General features: G+C 40.3%; 1 protein-coding gene across 4 annotated transcripts in view; it reads right to left on the reverse strand.

The window, feature by feature from the left end:
* Positions 1 to 1089: 1089 nt before the first annotated feature.
* The window catches only part of dipk1c (divergent protein kinase domain 1C), a 74812-nt gene continuing 54874 nt past the window's right edge, over positions 1090 to 21027 (reverse strand). For 3 of the 4 annotated variants that reach the window (XM_080417228.1, XM_080417229.1, XM_080417227.1), the window contains 8 exons: positions 17526 to 17729; positions 17235 to 17291; positions 16065 to 16246; positions 13939 to 14086; positions 12698 to 12868; positions 7591 to 7755; positions 2773 to 2847; positions 1090 to 2562 (listed from right to left, as the gene is read on the reverse strand). In XM_080417228.1, coding sequence (XP_080273354.1) covers positions 2335 to 2562; positions 2773 to 2847; positions 7591 to 7755; positions 12698 to 12868; positions 13939 to 14086; positions 16065 to 16246; positions 17235 to 17291; positions 17526 to 17729 — 1230 coding nt within the window. In that variant the 3' untranslated portion in view covers positions 1090 to 2334. The remainder of the gene's footprint in view (positions 2563 to 2772; positions 2848 to 7590; positions 7756 to 12697; positions 12869 to 13938; positions 14087 to 16064; positions 16247 to 17234; positions 17292 to 17525; positions 17730 to 21027) is intronic. The other variant, XM_080417230.1, reaches the window with a different exon arrangement.

A 21027-nucleotide genomic window follows, 5' to 3' on the forward strand; every position in this document is an offset into this window, starting at 1 on the left:
AGTTTACAGCGGTTCACTGCGGTTTCTGGCAAATCAACCGCTGCGTCAACAAGCAAACGCTATCGGGAAGGGATTTGGAACCTGATCCTTTTGTAAATATACTATAATGTGTGTGTGTGTGTGTGTGTGTGTGTGTGTGTGTGTGTGTGTGTGTGTGTGTGTGTGTGTGTGTGTGTGTGTGTGTGTGTGTGTGTGTGTGTGTGTGTGTGTGTGTGTGTGTGTGTGTGTGTGTGTGTGTGTGTGTGTGTGAGAGAGAATGAATGAATGAATGAATGAAGGAGACACATTCAGAGACAGAGAGAATGGAAGACAAACAGAGAGAGACAGACAGACAGACAAGAGAGTGAATTAAAGTACACATACACAGAGGAAGACAGAGAGAGAGAGAGAGAAAGAGAGAGAGAGAGAGAGAGAGAGAGAGAGAGAGAGAGAGAAAGTAAAATGACATGTGTGAGAAAGTTTCTCTTGCTTTAAGAACTTGAACCAAGTCAATCTCTTCCTATATGAACAGGAGTCGCCCAGGGTCCATCCAGAGTCATCCAGCTGCGCACACAGCAAACATTCCTCACAACCACGTATATTTGATTGATAAACTGTAGCTGCACTGTACAACAACACAGGAAATCACCCTAGGTTTACAGTAGCCTGTCTGTTTACACAAGCTCTGCTCCATGATTATAGAAGCCCCTGTTCATTCAACGAAGAAAATATATAAATAAAGAGAGGTCTCAATCATGGCTTTGGTTCTCAGGTCTGACTCCAAATCTCCCAATTATGAAGGCTTTATTTTGTTAACACAGTGCTGACTCTAAATCTCCCAATTATGAGGGCTTTAGTTGGTTCTCACAGTTCTGACTCTAAATCTCCCAATTATGAGGGCTTTCTTTTGTTCTCATCAGCACATCATGCACTATGTGCATGGTCTCTCACATCTTCCATTGAGATTTTTAGACCCTGGTGTCGGGAAGGACACCTACAAAGGACCCCAATGGAAACAAGCCATAGGGTTTCTTGGGTTTAAAATCCTCTTAGCAGACCTTGTATTGAACTGTACTTTCCTTTTTTTTCCAGTCAACCAATCAATCAAAAACTGGTTGGCAATGTCAATACAGGTATTTCAAGCAGACAGGCATCGCTATCTTTATTGTAGTTCAGACATTGTGGCAATTACCTCTTGCCATCAGGAGAGGGAGGCAATGGACACAAAGGGTACGGTTTGTAGCTTTAAGCACCTTTAGGATTGTTTGTTTACAACTTCATTGTGATGCTTCTCAAGCACGTTGAACAACACATTTTCACAAATAGCAGTCCTATAGTGATGAACTAGGGAGGGAATATGTGACGATTAACAACGGACGGTTAACATGAAACAAAGGCTAAAAAGTACTCTGATTTTACAGAAACATCTTCATCTTCATCTTACAGGACAAGTGATCATTTATTTAACCTTCACAAGCAACATTGAAACATGACATGGGTTAGACTGGGTTCTCCACACAGACCTCCAGTCTGTTCTTATTTGGTTCCTGCATGACAGGAGCAGCCTGGCTTCCAGTTCAACTCAAAGTTCTCGTATGGATTCCATATTTCAGAAGGTTTTATAATCCATGTGTCATCTACAGTATATATCATCAGCAACACCTCAGGGTGATCAGTCTTTCAACAACACGCACATTCAGGTGTGTGTATGAGGCTGGATTCCACCCAGTGGGAGTCCTGACACCTCCACCGGTGTAGCTACCGGTATGTCCTTTGGAAAACATCTCAGTGGAGCAGCTCCTGGCTGTAGGAGCCCACATCTGTGGAGATCAGGTAGAAAAGATCTGGTGGAAGATTGGTTATCTTCCTTCCATAGATCCCTTTGGGTTTACACATTCTTACTCACAAGTAGTACTGTAGTGACGGCTTGTGGCAAAATCTGACCACCCATCAACTTTATAACATTTCGACAGTCCCGGTAGTCCCGCCCACACTGGAATGCAGAAGCACCATTCTCACTCCCAACTCATAATAGGTTGACGAGTCCGCTAAAAACACTTAAAACAAGGCAGATGCACCTGCCATGGGCTCAAGGCATGCTCAAGTCTGAAGTGGACTTGAACCTGGTGCGAAGTCCATCCGCCGACTTGCGCTGAGTTGCATACCGTTTACAGAATCGTAAATCTTCACGTCCTCATTAACATGTGGCGTCCCATTACGTAAATGTTGATGTTGATGGTCAAATCCATACTAACTCATCCTCCGTTGGACGTCAAGGGCACGAGAATGCGTTCTTTGGTTGGGACCGCCACAAGTTCATTGTTCAAAGGTCAAGGGTTCAGAACGTGAGTGCTTTCAGAAGTTAAGGGCGGTGTGGTCGTGTCCTTTCTCTTCCCAAGCCCCTCCTCCCTGGCCTGATGCCCCTCCCTCTTGGAGGAGGCGTGTCAGGATGTCAATGAGGCGGTCGTGGATGTCTTTGCCCCGCCCTCTCTCCTCTCCTCTTTCATCCGCCTCCTTCTTCTTCCCTTCTCCTCCTCCTCCGCCGGTCACTGAACACTCCTGCACTGCCCTCTGCAACTCCACCTGGTGGTGACATTCACAGTTACACCACGGGTCAATACACCGTTCTGATTGGATGGAGGTTGCGTGTGTTATTGTGCGCATGATACAAATTTGAATAAAGATGATTACCTCCAGGTGAGAGGACCACAATGGAAATATTGTGGGATATTCATTGAAGATGTCTAATTCTAATAGTTGTGTTATTAATTTAATGAAGAGAGATGAAGCTACCTGGAGAGGTAGGCCTGCCTTGGCCCCCAACAGTGTAGGAGAAAACCATGACCTGAAGATCTTCTCACATATAACCTGACGAGAGGAGAGAGAAGAGAGGATAAACACATGAAATACTGTAACACAGTTGCGCATACAAGCAGAGAAAACCCACACTGGCACGTACACACACAGAAACATCTAGAGTCTAGATGTTTGTGTGTGTGCGTGCCAGTGTCATGGCACGGAGGCAGATTGTATATGGCTCCTTCCTAAAATGTATTATCTATGTCCCGCCAGTATAGTTACATGAAATTCATACATTGAAGCTTGTTCCTTGTGTTGTTTCGTTCTCTAGTGTAAGAAAGATGTTTTTGTTTTTCTATTTTTGCAGAGACCTTTCGTACCTGGTTACATTTTGGTTTCACTGCCATTTGAATAAAATACAAATTATTGGAGTGTGTGTGTAAATATAATAGCAATACAGTGCGTGCAATTGAAAAAAATAAAACGGTTTTGTTCACAGCGTAGATGAGGCTTAATTACATTTGTCTACACTGCCAACAAAAGACTATTGATATTGCCCTGTCTTTGTTATGGTCCAAAGCTACAGTATGACAGGAGATGCAGTCGGCCCTAAAGTATTTTCATATTTTCAATTATGGCCGCCTTTGAAAAATGTCTGGACACCCCTGGTCTAGACAATGCCTCCATTCTATGTGTATGTCAGGTCGTACAATGGAGAGGTCACCAGGGGTTACCAGAGGTTACCAGGGGTCACTAGAGGTCATGATAAGTGATGAGGAGACACCTGTGAACCCTCAGATGGACCAATAGCAGCACAGAACATCAACACTTCCTGTCTGGGCTGAGGTCTTCTCCTCTCCCTTCATGTCCTTCCTTCTCCTAACCTCTCTTTTCTTCTATTCTTCTCTCTTCTCTTTCTTCTCTTATCTCTTTCCTGTCTTCTTTTTTTCTGTTTCATGCCTCATTAGTTTCTTCGTTGCTTTCATCTTAAATCTCTCCTCCTCTCCCCTGTTCACTCCCTCCTGTGTCTACCGGACTATTTCTCTGGAACCGTAGGTTGTATGATCAAAAACATTTTTGGATCCTGCATGATGCAACTCCGCGCCATTTATGACTAGGTTTTCCGCCATTTCACGTTTTCTTCAAAACACACTTTATGCTACTATCTGCACTCCAAGGACTTGTGCACTTTTCTAGTTGTGATTCGGCTCTATAACAAAATCGAATTGAACTGAATTGAATCCACTGAAATACCGATCAGTCTTTCCCAGTGGTGGAAAAAGTACTAGTAAATGTTTTAATTAAGTAAATGTATCAATAGAAATAGAAATGTAGAAATACTCTGTCACAAGTAAAAGTCCGGAATTCAAAATTTACTTGAGTAAAAGTACAAAAGTATTGGTATCAAAATGTACTTAAAGTACCAAAAGTAGAAAGTACTCATTGTGCAGAATCCCATTTCACGAGTTTTCAAATATAAAATGTATTAAATCTTTTGAAAATAGCAGATCTACAAGCTCACAATGCGACGCATTGTGAGCTTGTAGATCGGCTATTTTCAAATGGCCATAATGTATATAGGGCTGAAGTGGTTACTGTATGTTTTCTAATGATAATCAAAAGTAACTAATAAATAAAGTTTTCAAATAATTGTAGTGGAGTAAAAGTATAATATTTGCCACTGAGATGTAGTGGAGTAGAAGTAAAAGTACTGAAAATTGGAAATACTCCAGTGAAGTAAAAAATACCTCAAAATCGTACTTAAGTACAGTACTTGTGTACATGTACTTAGTTACTTTACACCACTGGTCTTTCCCAAAGATGGAGCCATAATTTGGATGTAAACGTACAGCCACCGCGGAATAACTTTGGAGACACATCCGTGTGACCAGGTCATGCGTGACATGTGATACCTCAAGACTAACCGCCCGGTGATGAGACTCTTATCTATATGGAGTCTCTATCTTCATGGTGATGATGGTAGCAGAGAACTGCAGAGGTTGGGTTACGTTCATTGTTTCCGTTTAGGGGACAGGAGGATGACAGTGTCACACTGACTGTGATGACAACTGATCAGCTCTCATTACTATTGTGTCTCAGCTGTAGGATACAAAGCTTCTGTTGATCATTTTAAAGAACTTACTGTGTAAATATTGCTTGTTTTATTATTTCTTATATTATCATATTTCAACTTACTCATGCGTGCAAGCATACCTGGCAATAAAAATAACTCTGGTTCCGATAATATAAGTCATAATAATTCATTCGTCCTTGCTTGGTGTTGTACTACTTATTATGCAATTATTAGTTGCCCAATATCATTATTGTAATAATTATTTCTGTAGCAGTTTAAAGTAACGGCTCATGTAAAGATTTTATAATAACATAAATATATAAATCATATTAATCATAACATTGATGAATATATGTACTTAATTAACACATTACCCTTATTTTTCTTATTAATAATACTAATAAAAATATATAATGCACTTTACATTTGAAATAAATCTCAAAGTACCACTACAATATGTGTATGTCAAAAACAGTGGCATACAAATGACACAAAACCTAACTACACAACTAGTAAAAATGTAATACATTTCCCAATAAAAAACCTTCCAGTTCAGCCCTTTCTGTCTTTAGTTTTAAATTAATTACTTTTCATTAATTTCAATTTACAATGTACTTCTCTTATGCAGCGCGACAAAATGTAGGGTCAGAGTAAACGTCATGATGACAGGGTAAATGGTGACATATCGGCAAAGAAAATTAAATGCTACAAACGAATTAATGGATTTGGTACACAGTGAAATACTGTGTACGATGTCACGAACGCTCATCAACTAATGACAAGGTAAATGCTCACGTAATTAAGAGTCAAAGAAGCACCATTAATTGCTACAATGTAATTAATCAGTCAACAGCATAAATGAGGCCGAATCGAAAACATACCCACTGTCAGCTCTACGGCAAAACGGAGACGTAAGTTATTCTCCCCATTCTTATGTTATTTTGAGGGACACTTACTAGGGCTGTCATGATTATGTCATTTTACTTATGACGATTAATTGTCACACAAATAATTGCGATTGACGATTGAATTGTGTTTTTGGCGTTGAATATTAATTGGAACATATAAATAGAAATTACATTTCTGTTTGGCTTTTAGGCTTCGTAAACAACAATTTCACAGGGCAGCTAACACAAATAACTTAAATATACAAGAAGTGACCGCCATATTTAATAACTTTATACTTTCTAAAAGATATAAAAATAACAGAAATAGCCAATCGATGCAACACGTTTAAAGCTCGTAGATTGTCTTTTTCTGCAATTTGTTTTTAACATAATATTTGAAAATGTATGAAAATTTTCCAACATGTAAACGATTATAACAATTATGCCAAATAATTATAATAAACAAAGATAATTATCTCAAATAATGGAGTTTAGGCGATTATGTGATAACTGTGACAGCCTGAGTCACATTACAATTCCGGATTTCACGTTTGTACAGCAGTGGTTCTCAAACTTGTTCATGTCAAGGACCCCCAAATTGATGTGTATTTGGTCGCGGACCCCTATCTAAAAATGTTTTGTACCAGGGGCCGTACCAGAAGAGAAGAATTGTGGGGGGAAAAAAGAAGAGAGATCTCAATTATTCAAAATTTTCCAATACTCAAGATTTAAACAAGCATTTAATGATTTAATTGTGCCAAAAAGTGCTTTTGTAGCTTGTATATCTGCAATTTGTTTTAATTGTCAACAAATAAAATATGGATAAAGTGGTTGAACTGATTGTGATGCTGTATTAACAGTATTAACCCCCCAAGGACCCCATTTTGAGAACCACTGAGTACATGGCGGTTGGAACATCTTCAAACAGAAATATATATAAATCTTTATCAGGAAAATGCAAAAAAAAGAAAGAAAAGAAATGATGGGTGTAAATGTATATATGTGAGGTAATTGTACATAATATAATTAATAAGTGAGTTAATATAAAGAGTTATAAATGAGTTCTACTGGTATGAATGAAAGTAGAATTAAAGAAGATACAATTTTAGATCAGTTATAGTATATTCGTAGTGCATGCATATTTAAATGCGAGCATCTCTAACAAATCTGTATAAATATGTAATATATCCCACTGCTGGTAGGAGTGTGCCTCATTATGTCGTCATCATGATCAGATCATAATAATTCCACAATGCGCTGGGTGATTTGCAAAAGCAGACAACCTGTAATTGAGTGTTGGAAGATATATATATATATCTATATATTCAGATAAAGAGGGAGCATAATAGACAATGTTATAACGCACACAGTATTGTGCGCTATACACGTCGTAACTTCACCTCCTGTTGACAAGCTTTATCTGAATTTGTTAAATTATTAAAAAACACACCGCGTGGTGTATATATATATATATATTGAATATATATATATATATTGAATATATACACTAATACATGTTTTCCACAAAACTAAATTTAGTAAATTAATCATAACTATGATATAAATACATTGGGTCTTTATTGACAACAAGACATTTTAGATTTTAATGCATTAATTTTACAATGTTGTTGTTGTAGTTATTATTGTTATTATTATTATTATTATTATTTAGTAGTATTACCAAAGAGAAGGGAGTTGATTTGAAATTCCCGATTTAATGCGAAATTTCAAATCTCACAGTGTAATTAATGCATAAATGAAAGGTGCATACATGACTCAAGGAAATAAGGAAATGAACACAGTATTTTACCGTCTACTAAATCCATAAGGGTGTGGTGTTGTTAACGGTACCTGCAGGTTGGTGTTGGAGCGCTGGGGGCTGCACCTGCTCTTCACTCGGTCACACCTGGACACACAGTCAAAGAAGTTACAGTCCTCGTCACTGGTGCAGTTCTGGTCCAAGATGTCTCTCATCTTAGGCTCAAAGAACGCCATGTCCACATCTATGGCCACCACCTGAGAGAGGGGGAGAGAGAGAGAGAGGGCGAGGGAGAGAGAGAGATTGATTTGTGTTTAAAAGATTGAATTTAACAGTATAATTTTGAATAATTTCAACGACAAATATTATACTTTTGACTCCACTACATTTCAATATAGGAAGGGGAAAGGGCATTATGAATTAACCACCCACATTTCACTATTTATATTTTTTGAACATTTCCAGAAAATCCAGAACAGTAGCCTACCTACAAGTTTGACAGAGCAACTTTGACTTGTAGTTGAGTATAATATTTGACGAATATTATCTATACTTTGACTCAAGTACTAGGGTTGAGTACTTTGCCCACCACTGGATATAGCTTTAAACTTACACAATAACAGAAAACAGAAAAGACACTAGTATTGAGCCCTGAGGGACTCCGTTTAGTGTTGATTAAACAAAGCAGAGCTAATGAGTACGTCAGGGAACAATTCAATGTGGTTGCCGTCGGTTTAGCGCGGTTTAGAGAAACCGAGAAAATACTAAAGACTTTGGGGAGCAGAAGAGGGTGATTAGTGCTCGGCGGTGCGTTGCTAACGGCCTTGGATAGAACAGAGTCTCTGCTTGTTGTAGTAGCGCTATCAGTCACTGTCATGGTTTATATGAGCTGAAAGACACGATCACACACAGCACTGTCATTTAGCAACTCATCGCACGCACGCACGCACGCACGCACGCACGCACGCACGCACGCACGCACGCACGCACGCACGCACGCACGCACGCACGCACGCACGCAAACCCACCCACCCACCCACCCACACACACACACACACACACACACACACACACACACACACACACACACACACACACACACACACACACACACACACACACACACACACACACACACACAACATTCAAGCTTTCAGTAACAATCACTTGACAATTTGAGGAAAAATGGGAGTTTTAAAAAGCAAAAGCAAATAAATGTTTCATTTGGCAGCGTGTCGTGGGAGCGAAATGTTTGGCGTTAGCGCTGACTGTGTAGAATGAACTTCAGCTGGGAGAGACCAGAGCCTAATTAGCGTTGTTACAGTACGCTTTTAGAATACTGATTATGTTAATGATGTCAAGTAAGTAAGTACATGTACTCAGGTACTGTACTTTAGTACAATTCTGAGGTACTTTTACTTTACCTGAGTATGTTAATTTTTTCAATGTTTTATTCCCACTAAATCTCAGAGTCAAATGTTGTACTTTTTACTAAAATTGTTTGACAGCTTTAGTTACAAGTTAAACATCTGAGTACTTCTTCCATCACTGTGTGCACTGAACTACAGTGTATATAGCTGCAAGACAGCAGAGCCTTATTAGTGCTCTCACTGTATGCTCTCAGCATAGCAATTTTAGGGTTTTGCTCATTAAACATGCAAAGATATTCAGTAAAAACACAACTCTGTTTGTTATGCCTCTGCCAACGCTGTTAAATATGATCGCTCAATATATATGGCCAAGTATATATTGGGTATAAAAGGCTCTCGACCCTGAAGAAGTTTGCCTGCAAACAATTAATGTTTACTGTTTGCCAGCCATGCATTGTGTGCAAGCATTGTTAAAAAGAACAAAGTGAATTATGCAATAGCTTCGCTGTTTTACAACCGCAAAACGTGGCAAATTTTGCCTGCAAAACATTTTAGTGTTCCTCAGCAAAAAGTTCATTATCGACTCAGAAACAGGGATAACTTCTTACAAAACAATAAGCTCACAGTAAGCTGGAATTCTTGGGCATGTCATTATAGGCAAGACACCCCCCCTCCTCCAGTAAATAAATACAGAAATAATACAATTTCCAAAAAGATTTGCAAAAACCTATATTATGTCAAAAAGTATAGCTCATCAGCTCAACGTATCGCAATGTGACACGCTGTGAGCTTGTAGAACGGCTATATATTTAGGGGCCATTTTTTCGCCGGTGCCTTACCCATTATCCCTAAACTTTTTTGCCATTTTTTACTATTTTTAAAATCATTTTCAAATAGTTCAACTAGCCGACACGACTAATCGACACGTTGTGAGCTTGTAGATTGGCTATTTGAACTATTTGAAAATGTTTTTAAAAATAGTAAAAAATGGCAAATAAGTTTGGATAATAGGGATAATGGGTAAGGCAAAAATATGGCCCCTAGGTGTAGAGGGAGACAAGGAGGGGTCTCAGGATAGACACCTGGGGGAACCCCAGTCAATGAAGCATATAGGCCAACACTTTAACCCTATAGGCTACCCATATTTACCTGTACTTCATCTATTATGACATAGGGATGCTAGGGGTCGTGTGGATGAGAGGTTAATGTTCTGAATGTACAAAGATCCACGGATCAAAAACACAGCCAGCAAATTTAAACAAAAGCCTTTATAAGAGCATCTATTGTGCAGGTGTGACCCTCTCTGCTTTGTTACCAACCTATTCTGAACTTATTGACTGAAACTTTATCTTCCGGGTTTTACCTTCAACCAGCAGTACGGTACACAGTAGCACTGGACTGTTAGTTTAAATGATGCATTTCTCATTTCTCCGGCGTTATTCAATATATAGATTGGCTCCTCGGAGCTTTTCATCTTCAAAACTACAAGCTCAGCTGCTTGTGGGACGGCTTCTATTTCAGTCGATTATCACCCAGACGATCTCTTTGATGTTTCTGTGTTAAAATGCTGCCGCTTTCCTTTATCTGTTTTTTCTGAAAACACTGCTCTGTGGAACAAAGACTGTGTGTGTCTGTGGGCTCAGACGCGTAGACAGAGAGCAACTTAGACACCAGTTACCTCCAGTTGACTTACTTGAGTGAAAAAGTGCTTGGATATGCGAGGGAGGGCCGCTAGGGACTTACGAGCGATATTACGTGCGTGCGTGTCTCATTACCAAATTTCCTCTGCCTGTTGCCTTCCTATTCTTTCTGCAATACTGAGGCGATGGCCTGATAGAATACACAGTAATCACAGACCGGGGAGGAGAGCCTGCAAGGCATTCACGCTCCTACTACTACATGATACATAATGCCGACATGACACGCACGCAAGCACCGTGACGCACCATAATTAATTCCATATTTCGAGCAGGGTCTCACTGTATATTTCCTGGTATATTGGTGCCTCTTGTAAGTTATACAGTACTTCTTCATCTTAATGGTAGTGTAAGTGATATTTTTTGGTCAAAACAAAGTATTTTTGTTAAAAGGTCAAAGCACTATATCTTGATGTTAATCATTGCTATAGAGTCCAGTAACAGGAGTCTCTCCAGCACTTTAATGAACGGAAAACACATTTTCAGGTAGGTGACAACATTTCAGCCAATAAGTGTTCCAGTTCAAATGTTGTCTGCTCATTTATTTGTGTCATCACTTCCAATTCCACTTGTTTAATCTGTATACTGACTGAGTTCTCTATCCTGATTGGATAAAATTGGTATCCCGACCTGAACATGCATTTTCTGTTTAATAAAAAGAGCTGGAGAGACATGGAGACTCCTGTTACTGAACAAACACTCTATACTATAGCAACGAGTGCTATCAGAATATAGAGCTATTTAACGCTTATTTTAACCAAAGAAAAAACGTACCCTACCATTAAATTTGAATAACTCATCTATATGAACTCATTTCTGACTATTAGCCAGTGAATTATTACTAGTGAAGCAGGGGTAACCGGAAGAGTGGGCAGACTGGGCACCTCTATGTTAAATTGGCTATGTAAATAATTTAATAAAATAAAAAATTGGAAAATTATCTGAAGTAATGTAAAGTGTATACTGTACTTGATTTAAACATGCTTCAGCATTTGACATCCAAGGTGTAATAAAACCTGTAGATAGCCAGTCATTTTAGGCATAAACAAGAAGTTGAAGGGTACATTTGGGTCTGATAATGATGTACCATGCTTGTTCAAATCTGGGGGGGGGGGGTAGCCAATTTAACATTGAGGTGCCCACAATGTGTAGCCCACTCTTCCTGTATCCGACTGTCAGGTCCTATGGTTTGCTTCCATGATGAGTGATTTAACCCATTAAAACCGGGAAAGCATCTGTGTCATTTCAACCACGTTAACCATTATTTTATACTTTCGCTATTCAAAAATACCAGATATACAAGCTCATAGCGCGTCACTCCGTGCCGTGCTATGAGCGTGTAGATCTGCAATTTTTTCAAATCTTGAAAATGTCTGCAAATCATTGAATATATATATATTTTTATTCATTTTTTTAAACTTGAATCTTTGCTTCTGGGGGTCCCAGGAACAAAATATTTAGAAATGGGGGTCTGCGGCCAAATACGTATAATTTTGGGGGTCCTTGACATTGACAGAACCACTGATATAGAAACATAGGTTTTTCAGAAAACGGTTAGGATTTTGAAGACATTTGCAGAATGGGCCTCAGGTCTTGTGGGTTAAGATAACATGTTGTACAGGCCTAGTGAAGCAGGTGCAGGGACTGAGTGCAGCTGCAGCTGGTCATCATGGCTGAAACTGGAGACCAAGACTGAGGTTAAAAGGACAACAGCTTATCTTTGTTCTCTGGTGAAAACCTTGTGTCAAAAAAAAAACGTACTTTTCAGGAAATGGATACAAAATAACCTGTTTTCTAATAGATCCAATGCAGTTTTTATTTAGTCAGAAGCTCTTATTAATATATTGCTTCAATATTTATAATAAAAAAACACAAACACACTTAACAAGTAAAAAATCCTAAAAATTGTACGGAGTAAATGTACTTAGTTACTTTACACCTGTGTGTGTGTGTGTGTGTGTGTGTGTGTGTGTGTGTGTGTGTGTGTGTGTGTGTGTGTGTGTGTGTGTGTGTGTGTGTGTGTGTGTGTGTGTGTGTGTGTGTGTGTGTGTGTGCGTGCGTCCGTGTGGCGTGTGCGCACACGTGTGTGTACGTGCGTGTGCGTGTTGCGTTGCATGCAGCATTGGTCTCACCGTCAGGTCCTTCCTGATGGCAAAGTTCTCAGGTTTGACGTCACACAGGTGCAGACGGTGAGTGAAATCCTGGTCAAAGTGACGCACCATGTGCAGGAAGCTGAGAGCGATGCGATGCACCATGTCCCTGCTGGTCCACCTGGACCCGGACCCCGACCACACACCCCCTGTCTGGAGCAACCAGAGTATAGTTAGAGCCCGCCTGGGTATAGCAGAAGGTCCCAGGTTCAATTTCCAGGCCTCAGCAACACTTAAAGGAGTAGTTCACGCATAAAATGACTTATTTTCTATCAATTACACGCACCTTTTTTTGTTTGTTGTTGCATTCCTAAGCCAATAATTTGATTACCGGTGGAAAGATGCTAATGTATCCGGTAGGATATACCCGGTCATCAAATTATTGGCTAAGGAATGTGTCAAAAACGAAAGAATCTCTGAACTATTCCTTTAACCCCTAACTAATGGCTGCTCACTGTTTGCAGAGAACGCATTTCACGTTGAGCAAATATACAGTGAAAAAAAAACACAAAGGAGTGGAGACCAAATTATTATTATAATTAGCAAAACAATAACTTTCCTCTTATACCTCGGATTTGAACCCTGTTTCCTGAGCAAGTGCTGACATTTTTACCATTGAGCCAATAGATCCTGCCTGCTTGCTCAGGGGATAAATTGAATCTTGCCCATCAAGTCAAAATCTGTGTCCGATCCCATGTGACTAGGTGAGACATGACCTTTGACGCGATCTAAATGTCTCAATAGAAGATCATGGAGACCAAATACAACCACCCCAATTGTGTAAATTATATTGTATTATATATATATATACAGATTGGACAAAATTTCATTTTATTCATTTAAAAAACGTTACATAGTGCCGCTTTAACTGAAATAAAGGCTTTACAAAAAAAATATGTTTATAAAAAAGAATAACTAACTGAAACTGTATTGTGTTTACAAAACTAACAGTCTGCCTTTAGAAAAATAGTGAAAATAGCCGATCTACAAGCTCACAACGGGTCGTGACGGGACACGTTGCGAGCTTACTGAATCTCGCCCCTGACAAATACCCCATATGATTATAAAAAAAACTAAAACCATTGCTAAAAACGAAGACTTAAAATTGTTTAAGTAAACTAGCAAACCCACTTTCAAAACTAAACTAAAACTAAACTGAGAAAAGAAAAGTCAAAATAATAAATAAAAAGAAAAACGAATGAAAAATGTAAAACTATAATAACCTTGGCCTGGAGCCCAGGGATGGACACCTCATCCAGAGAGAAGATGTTCTGGTCCCAGGCATGTCCTGCAGACAGAAACTCCACAGCATAGAAGTGACCACATGTACCCAACACCTTAGCTACATGGATGCTAAGATCTTGCAGCACCCTGGAGGAGAGATAGATAGATAGATAGATAGATATATGTATACTTTATTAATTAAAGGACATTTGATCTGTTCAAAAGCTCCAGTGCAATACGTTGATAAAGATTGTCAATACAAAGAAGCATGATGAACATATACAATACATTACATCAATGGAAATAGAATGCAGTAAAAAAAAACTACAAGTTATAAGAAGTTAAAAATCCTAAGTAAAAAAGTACAAAAAAAAACAAAACACGGCTACAGTATAACTAAAATATAAATATAGATTAGCTGGCCAACCCCCTCCCTCCTAATCTCCCACCCAGTGCTTCATAACGTACAGTCTAATGGCCCTTTGAATGAAGGAGTTCCCAAATCAAATCTGTCTGTGCTCTTCTGTGAGTACAGTGCTGTGTGCAGTGGGTGTCTGGCATCATCCAGTATGGATAATGCCTTAGCCAAAGTCCTCTTCTCTGCCATTGCCACCACAGAATCAAGCTCGCCAGCCTACCTAAATCAGTCTGTCCAGTCTGAGTGTGTCCCTCTGTCTGGCATTGCCCCCCCAGCATAGAAAAGGACGCTGGAATCAGGGGGTAATTTCTGGTGTCAACTCAAGCATAGAAGACTTTTCTAAGATCAGTTACAAAGTGCTCTCTTATGGCGGTTTTGAAGGAGGGTAGGGAGTCACAGTTTTGTATGGCTGTTGGTAGGGCATTCCACATGTTGGTGGCATTACAGTAGAATTAATTTAACCGGTACATGGGCACTGGTCCCTTCCCAGCAAGCACAATGACGTCATGATGACGTTATGATGACGCCCGGTCATCACCCCGGTGACGTTCAGGACTAGGCCTGATCACAGCCCATATGGGGATGATCTTTACGTCATTTACAGGATGTCATCACCGGGACATCATATGGACATTTGGACAGCAATTTTGGGTGATGAGAAATGTGTTTAGATGACGTCCTGGAAGTGACGTTTTTGTGGTCAGGATTAATTTTGGTTGAAATCAGGTGATATTCTGGGCCAGATCTGACTTGTCTTGGTTTGACTTGATCTAGCCCCAATCGAGACGTCACTGATTGGTCAGGGTCGTGACTGTGCTTGCTGGGTTGAGTAGCCTATCTTGAAGACCAAGCCCTTTGCAAGTTGCTGTACCCTGTCCTACCCTGAGCAATCCATGGGACTCTCTCTTTCTTTGGTGTTTCGCCCAGGTGGGCGTGGTTTTGAGGTTAGGTTAAAGGAGAACGCCGAACGATTTAACACTGGTTGCTTGTTTCTCTACCTGGCAACACCAAGTTGCCAGGTTCTGGAAATAAACAAGCAACCAGTGTTAAATCGTTCAGCGTTACCGGTAGCCTCTCAGGAACTTTCAGCGCATGTTTGACTATCATGAGACTCTACAATGAGTCGTAGTAGAGAAAAAAATAACTTTGCATCGGTTATAATAGACGAATTTCCCTAAGCCACGCGCTCCCATTATGACAACGGAGGGGGTTGAAAAAATGACGACAGGGGAATCTCTGGAAAAAAACAATGCCACTTTTTACGTCGTAGGTGAGTAACGAGACATCAAAGATAACACTTAAAATGTCCGGAATTCTCCTTTAAGGCAGTGGTTCCCAAAGAGTAGTAAATAACCTTTAAAAAATATATATATTTCTTTTTTAGTTTTAGTTTTACAAGTATTCATAAAGAAAATCTAAATTCCATAAAGAAGAATTCCATTAGAAATTGTGACAATAGCAGATCTACAAGCTCACAACGTGTCGCATTGCGACACGTTGTGAGCTTGTAGATTTACTATTTTCAGTAGCTTGGGTCCCGGGAAGACATCAAATTTCTCTTTTGGGTCACAACCAAAAAAGTTTGGGAACCACTGGGTTAAGGCATAATTATTTTCTGTGAGGTTAAAGTTATAACCACGCCCACCTGGGCGAAACACCAAAGAAAGTCCCATCCCACCATTCCACCCTAGCATCCATCCATCCTACCTTAGGAAGGTGTATTCTTCTTGTTGCAGTAGGCTCCACAGAGAGGCCAGCTCGGCTCGGCTGTAGGTCTTGTCTCTCTTCAGCTTGTGGCCCCACAGTTTGGCCAGCGTGCTGTTCTCTCTGCCTCCTGCACCTCCTTCCTCATCCTCCTCTTCCTCAGCCAAGCCCAGAGAGTTCCTCACCTCACCACCAGAGAACACACACACACACACACACACACACACACACACACACACACACACACACACACACACACACACACACACACACACACACACACACACACACACACACACACACACACACACACACACACACACACACACACTGTAAAACGCTGCTCTCTACTCTGACACAGGAGTACAGTTGTAGACCTTAATATAAGATGCAGTGGTGGAAAGTAACTAAGTACTTTTGCTCAAGTACTGGACTTCAGTAGGTTACAATTTTGATGTTTTATTATTTTTCTACTTGAGTATTTTCCATGTTTTTGTACTTTACTCCACTACATCTCAGAGTAAAATATTGTACTTTTCAATTAACTTGATGAATGCAAAATATATAGTTGTTATATTAAAGGGACTACACCATGAATCTTTACTTTTCATTTTTTCATTTTTTTCCCTTCTTTTTTAAAACTTTTTCCACACAGAACCAGGAGATAACATGCATACAAACTGGCTCAATAGCGCCCCGTGCCAAACAGGACAATGTGGTATTACAGGTGAAAGTGCTTTATAAGCCAGAGAGAAGTTAGTTGGAATGAGTATATCTGAGGCTTGATTTAGGCTCAAACCTTTTGAAAAACGTTTGAGGGACATAAACAATATGATATTAAATATTAAATATATTTTTTGAATTCATGGTGTAGATCCTTTAACTACTTAAGCCCTATATTATACTTAGGCTATTTGAAAATACCTCACAGCGCGTCACATTGCGTTGTGAGCTTGTAGCTTGTAGCTTGTATTTTAGAAAAAGTTTGACAATTCTGAAAAATCTGAGTAGGCTATTTTTACTTTGCTACTGTAAGTATATTGATTTCAATACTTTTGCACTTGTTTTACTCAAGTAAAATGCAGGACTTTTACTACTTTTTTAACACAATTTTTGCATTGTGTTATTGCTACTTTTACTTAAGTAAAACATCATGTTGTCATGGTTACTCACCTCCAGGGTGGCATAGAACACTACGTCCATAGGAGACAGGTCCTCTGCTGTGTCCTGCTGGAGGGAAATTATTCATTTGAAGCTACAATCAATAACTTATCTTTAATTAATAAAACATTATTTTAACCAATCTGTATGGTAGAATATGTTAGTACATGTGCGGTGGTTGGAGGTAGTATCCCTATTTCCATTGAGAGAGTTATGCAAAACTTCTCAATAACTGAAAGCTGCACGACACAACTGATAATGAGTTACAATAACATTTGCACTGTGGTTGGTGGTGGTATATACCTGGTAGTCCAGTATTCCCAGTGGCTCGTACGAGGAGAAGTTCTCCAGTTTGGACTTGAGGATGATGGGAAGGTCTCTCCATCGAGCCTCGATCACCTTCTTCCCGTTCTCGTAGTAGAGACAGCGTTTGTACTGGACCACACCTCGCACACACAAGTCCTCACACAGGTCCCCTGTCACCGCCCCCTCACCGTACTCTGTACACTGACATGAGATGAGATAAGATAAGAAGATAAGACCTTTATTGAATTCAACCTTTATTGAAATTCAATCGCCAAAGTCAGCAAAGCAGTTAAGATACAGTTACAGGGCAACTGAAAAGTACTGCAGATACAGCAGGGTAAAGACACCACACCATCAATGATGAACAAAATTTACAACACTATGCAACTTCAGCAGTGCTTGCATAATGCAGGACAAAAAAATATAATAAGAATACACACTGTAATCATGTCAGATAGTGTCCACTCCTTACTTTAAGGAACTGTTGTTACTTCACAGCTAATTAGTCTATTGAACGAGCAGCGTGGCCATCGTGTGCCTCATTATACATCTTCATAGCTAGGGCACAATAGAAAAGTCTATTGAGGAAAGGAACCAAGGAAGGAAGGATAGATAGGAGGAAGGGGAAGGGAAAGAGGAAGGGTTCTCAAGCTTAATCATGTCAAGGACCCCCAGTTTGATATGCATTAGCCTCCATGGATATTAATTCATCCTCATCTAAGCTGTAGAATCCTCAGAAACAGGCAAAATGGACAACCTATAGTAGTAAAAAAGTGAAACGTAAGTACTACATGAAAAAAGTTCTCGCATCAAAACAAAATATTGCACATAATTCAGTTCAGTTTCCAATTCAAGTTTCCAATTGAATCATTCATTTCACCATTCTCTCCATCTCTGTTCCTTCTCTGTGTAAGATTAGAAACATTACCTGACATGTCATTGAGCTCCGAAAAGGACACGCGCGCACACACACACACACACACACACACACACACACACACACACACACACACACACACACACACACACACACACACACACACACACACACCTTTCCCAGGTACACTCGAGCTCATACACTCAAATCCTGTGTGTGTGTGTGTGTGTGTGTGTGTGTGTGTGTGTGTGTGTGTGTGTGTGTGTGTGTGTGTGTGTGTGTGTGTGTGTGTGTGTGTGTGTGTGTGTGTGTGTGTGTGTGTGTGTGTGTGTGTGTGTGTGTGTGTGTGTGTGTGTGACAGAGAGAGTTGATGATGTGAGGGGTTAGCAGTGTTATGCTCAGGGATTAGCCGTGTAATCCAACATTCCAGCCGACAGCATCAGTCAGCAGGCTTTGTGCACTTGACACTAACGCATACTGAATATAAAGCCCTCTCCCTCCCTGGCTATATGTGCACCTGCCAAAAATGCTAATACACAGCTTAACATTTTCCAAGCTAATACTGAATCACTCCCGCATCTCAGTGCCAATAACCTTCAAATACATTTATTTCTTTTTTTTCTCCTTTCTTAAATATTTGTAGCCAATTATTTTTGGCTTCAAATATGACCACACCCGCGCACACACACACACACACACACACACACACACACACACACACACACACACACACACACACACACACACACACACACACACACACACACACACACACACACACACACACACACACACACACACACACACACACACACACACACACACACACTCACACACTCACACACACACATCGGGCTAAGCAAGATGGAAGTTTTCCCCCCTAATCTTTCATCTCTTTTGTTCATGTAAAGACTTTGATTTCTCTTAGGTTTCTTGATGTATGTCTGAATACATATCCAGCATTAAAAACCACCTCTATGAAGCATTAACAGGAGGACCCCGACTTTTGAGTAAAACAAGAAACCCGGGTTATTACTTGAATCCTAGCCTGGGATCAATACTATTTTCAGGTTTCTGATCCGGTCGGAGCGGAAATAATTTTAAGTCATCAGGTGGCCGGAACCAACAAACGGAACCACCAGCGCTGTGCATCTCCAAAATGATTCCCCTAGTTTAAAACGTGTTTAATTTGGTAAAATCGTCGTGTTTCTTTTGGTATAATAATGGTTTGGTATATATCCATTCTCTAACTCGTAGCGTGACTAGCTATGTGGGGAACAAAAACAATGCGACACCAACCGGAACCAACCACCGCAAGCACGATTCTTTTTTTTATTTTTTCTAAACCGGATCACACGGCTAGTTTTAGAACGAATACCAGGTATTCCTCCGAGGTGGAAAGTCTGGTTATGCAAGGTTACTTGAATCCCATCAATGCAATTACATGTACACACTTCAATCCAATCTCACTACTAAATGCACAAAACCACTGCGTGCGTGTCCTTTGAGTATCTCGAGAATCATCCGACCGATCAACCTCAAACACTGTGCACGTATCGCCGAGGACCCCCCGAGGGAGTGTGGTGCCCGGCGTCAAGTGGCTCGGACAGGCGGTTGTCTAGAACCGTTGCGCGCCGACTGATATGCCCATATATAGGCATACTCAGAGATCCGCGAATAAGGCTCCAATTCAGTTCCATCTGTACACTCTCTGAGTTAAATTAACACTATGTATTTTACTGTGCAGAGAGCATTCATCTGTGTTATGCTGGTTAAGAGTGTGTGTCTTTGCAGCAGTAAATCGTCTTAAGAATCCCATTACATCATGTGTCTATAAGCCACTGGGAGCCATGAGCTCACATCAGCTCAGCTGCCACTGGTGTCTGCTTCAATCCATGTCATCATACATGAGCTCAGGACTGGAGTTTATCTAGTCATTTATGGCGGTGGCAGTGGTGCCAAAGATCACAGTGTCTGGAGGTAGTCCAAAATGTTAGACATGTTGCAAAAATTGTGTGTGTGTGTGTGTGTGTGTGTGTGTGTGTGTGTGTGTGTGTGTGTGTGTGTGTGTGTGTGTGTGTGTGTGTGTGTGTGTGTGTGTGTGTGTGTGTGTGTGTGTGTGTGTGTGTGTGTGTGTGTGCGCGTGTGAGCATGGGGGTGTCACAGCATTTGTCAGTGGTAATAAGGGTTTGCTCCGGAAAAAAAGGTTAGGATTTACAGTATAAGTGCAGTAGTACCCGTTTAGGGAGCGCCCACCGCTTGGAACACGTGCTCGTTCAGAGAACCGCTTATGTTTTGGACTTCACACTCGACATCTTTCTATATCTGAAAAATGGACTCGGACATGAATGCTATTGGTTGGGACCAGAGCGGGGCTGGGGAATGAATGATATTGATTGTGTAGCTTGTCAATCAAATCATCACAAGGTAACCACTCCCCTCCTACAGCATACCCTACTTAATCATACATTTTAAAATAAATGGGACCATAATTTACCAAAACGCATATCATGGTGATTGAAAGAAGACTTTAAACTAGCGACTGGAAGCATATCATATTTATGACAATGTTTATTACGGTAATAAAATGAAGTGTAAAGTTCGGCAAAAACCCATCCGCTT

Source organism: Gymnoscopelus braueri (assembly GCF_963280865.1).
Source record: "Gymnoscopelus braueri genome assembly, chromosome: 21".
NCBI classification, from domain to species: Eukaryota; Metazoa; Chordata; class Actinopteri; order Myctophiformes; family Myctophidae; genus Gymnoscopelus; species Gymnoscopelus braueri.